This window comes from Silurus meridionalis, chromosome 6 (assembly GCF_014805685.1).
Source record: "Silurus meridionalis isolate SWU-2019-XX chromosome 6, ASM1480568v1, whole genome shotgun sequence".
In the NCBI taxonomy this organism is placed as follows: Eukaryota; Metazoa; Chordata; class Actinopteri; order Siluriformes; family Siluridae; genus Silurus; species Silurus meridionalis.
The window spans coordinates 5,626,732-5,629,231 of record NC_060889.1 but is presented as its reverse complement, the minus strand read 5'-3'; the positions used below and the strand labels follow the sequence as shown (position 1 = coordinate 5,629,231).

The following is a 2,500-nucleotide window of genomic DNA, read 5'->3' as shown; positions in this document are numbered from 1 at the left end:
GTATTATAGAACATACAGGTATTATAAACCCTACATAGTGCACTTCATGTCCACTACACCTGAGCAGGGTTTAAGATAAAAGCAGTGTGTTGGAAATAATCTATTTACGGAGGGTGTTCATAATAACCTTCTCTCTCTCTCTCTCTCTCTCTCTCTCTCTCTCTCTCTCTCTCTCTGTCTCTTTCTCTCTCTGTGTATGTGTGTGAAACAGTCACAGTCTGATGCAGATGTGTTGGCACTACAACCCGAAGCTGCGCCCCTTGTTTCAGGAGATCATTGAGATGTTGAGAGATGAACTTCATCCGTCCTTCACTGATCTGTCCTTCTTCTACAGCGAGGAAAACAGGATCCGAGCTCGGGACAGCGAGGACTTCGACATGGATGTGGAGAACATGGAGAGCATCCCTCTGTCCTCCTACTCGCCCCAGGACGAGGGAGACGAGGGGACGTATGCAGGACTCATCCCCTACACACACATGAACGGGGGAAAGAAAAACGGATGCGTTCCCTCGCTCCCTCGATCCAGCCCCTCCTAATGCATCAGCAGCACCCCAAAGCCCGCCTTTTTTCCAATGTTACAAGCTGAAAGATTTATTTTTCTTCTTCACTGGTTTTTATAGAACCACTTTTTTATCACTTCCTGTTTTCCTGGTGGACCCGCCCATTTCTGGACTGTCTGCTGCATCTAAACTTGCCAAACTAGTGGTTAGCAAATGACCTAGCATTCTGTGTAAACCAGCAATTTAAAGAAAGAAGACAAAGGGATGCTAAGCACAAGACTTTTTAGCTATCTACATATCAATTTTATTGACAGGTTTGCCTGTGTTTAAAGGGGCGGAGTTTGACAACTAATTTGTGTAATTATAAACCTTTCTTTTAAATCTTTCCTCTAGATTTGGCTACGCTAATCTAGCAGTACAAGTCTACTGTATCTAGCCTAGTCTAGCTGGCCCACAAGCTAAACTGCCATGTTTTATAATCACATGATTAACCACATGATCATGTTTGTGATTGGCTGGAGCAGGTTATAACTTAAGCCCCCTCCAGGAACCCCTGTCAGTCAGCAAAACCCAGAAGTATCAACACTCAGTTTTAGACAATGTAGCTAATTATATAGTTTATCACTACATGTTCAGTAACGCACAGTGCATTATGGGTGTTTAGGGTGGAGCCTGAATGTTACTGTCGACATGGTGCACATTATTGCAAGCGTTTTGGGGGCGGAGCCATAATTTGTGTGTGTGTACATAGAGAAGCTGCGTTCATCATTTAATATTCAGACGATTGACATTAAGCGCCATACCCCAAACACCAAGAAACTGTGAACCAACTGTGGACCTCCACCAATCAGGAGAGACTAGAGAGCGGGGTGGAGCTGGGAGGGGTCTGGGTGGTGACCGTTAAAGTGGCCTTATTGTGTGTGTGTATATGTCTAAAAACCTTAATGATCAGTCACATCCGTCTGTCTGTTTCCCTGTCTGTCTCCCTCTCTTTCCATCAGTCTTTTCATCTCTCTCTCTCTCTTCTCTCTCTCTCTCTCTCTCTCTCTCTCTCTCTCTCTCTCTCTCTCAAATTTTGCATCCTGTTTTGAATGAACATGTCCACCAGCAGGAGAATCAGTTTGTCACATGCAGCTTATTTATAATAACAAAAATAAAATATAATTTTAGTCTTTCACATCACATTTAACTTCACCCCAATAGTTTGCTAATTTATTTTATTTTCAGGTTGTAGTTTTATAGTTACTGCAGGAGAACCAGAGCTTTCATTTTCTTTCCACCACAAACCAAAGCAAGGATGCAAACTTTTGGATGCCTCACTGTCTCTCAGCACATCTGTCTCTTGGCGTGTGTCTCTGACTCTCGGTGAATGTCTCTTGGCGTGTTTGTCTGTCTCTGCGTGTGTCTCTGACTCTCGGTGCACGTCTCTTGCCGTGCCTCTGAGCGCATGTCTGTTTTTCACGTGTTTCTCTGTCTGTGTGTCTCTGTCTCTTAGCTTGTCTCCCTCTTCCTCCTTGTGTCTCCTCTCTGTTCAGTATTGTCCACACAGGTGATGGCTTGAAGAGTTTGGACTTTATTTGTTTTTGTTTGTACGTTTGTTAAAGCTGAAGGGCACGATACACAATACACACCGGTTTATCTCTCGCACACATGCACACGTTCCTGCTGACCTCAGAGCCTTGTCAGTACATGGTTAAATGGGGGAGGCGTGTCCTGATGATGTGATACGTTACCATGACAATGACAGAGAGATTTTACTATTCAAAGTTGATTCATACCTCGGACAAACTTACCTGGTGTTCGTTTCACTGCCAGTTACACAGGTGTACCCCACAGCCCTGAGTCCAAACTGCACCAAGTACACAACCGTGTGTGTGTGTGTGTGTGTGTGTGTGTCCCAAATCCCCGAATCCGAACTATTATTTCTATGTTTTTTGACAGTTACATAAGCTTGTGTCATTGTTGCCATGGTGACAAGTTCGGATGTCTTTCACTTAAAG

General features: G+C 44.0%; 1 protein-coding gene across 1 annotated transcript in view; it reads left to right on the top strand.

The window, feature by feature from the left end:
- insra (insulin receptor a) overlaps positions 1–2,500 on the top strand; it is a 17,939-nt gene that overhangs the window by 15,140 nt on the left and 299 nt on the right. Inside the window, exon 21 of the mRNA XM_046852701.1 lies at positions 212–2,500. This exon is cut by the window's right edge and continues 299 nt beyond it. Coding sequence (XP_046708657.1) covers positions 212–536 — 325 coding nt within the window. The 3' untranslated portion in view covers positions 537–2,500. The remainder of the gene's footprint in view (positions 1–211) is intronic.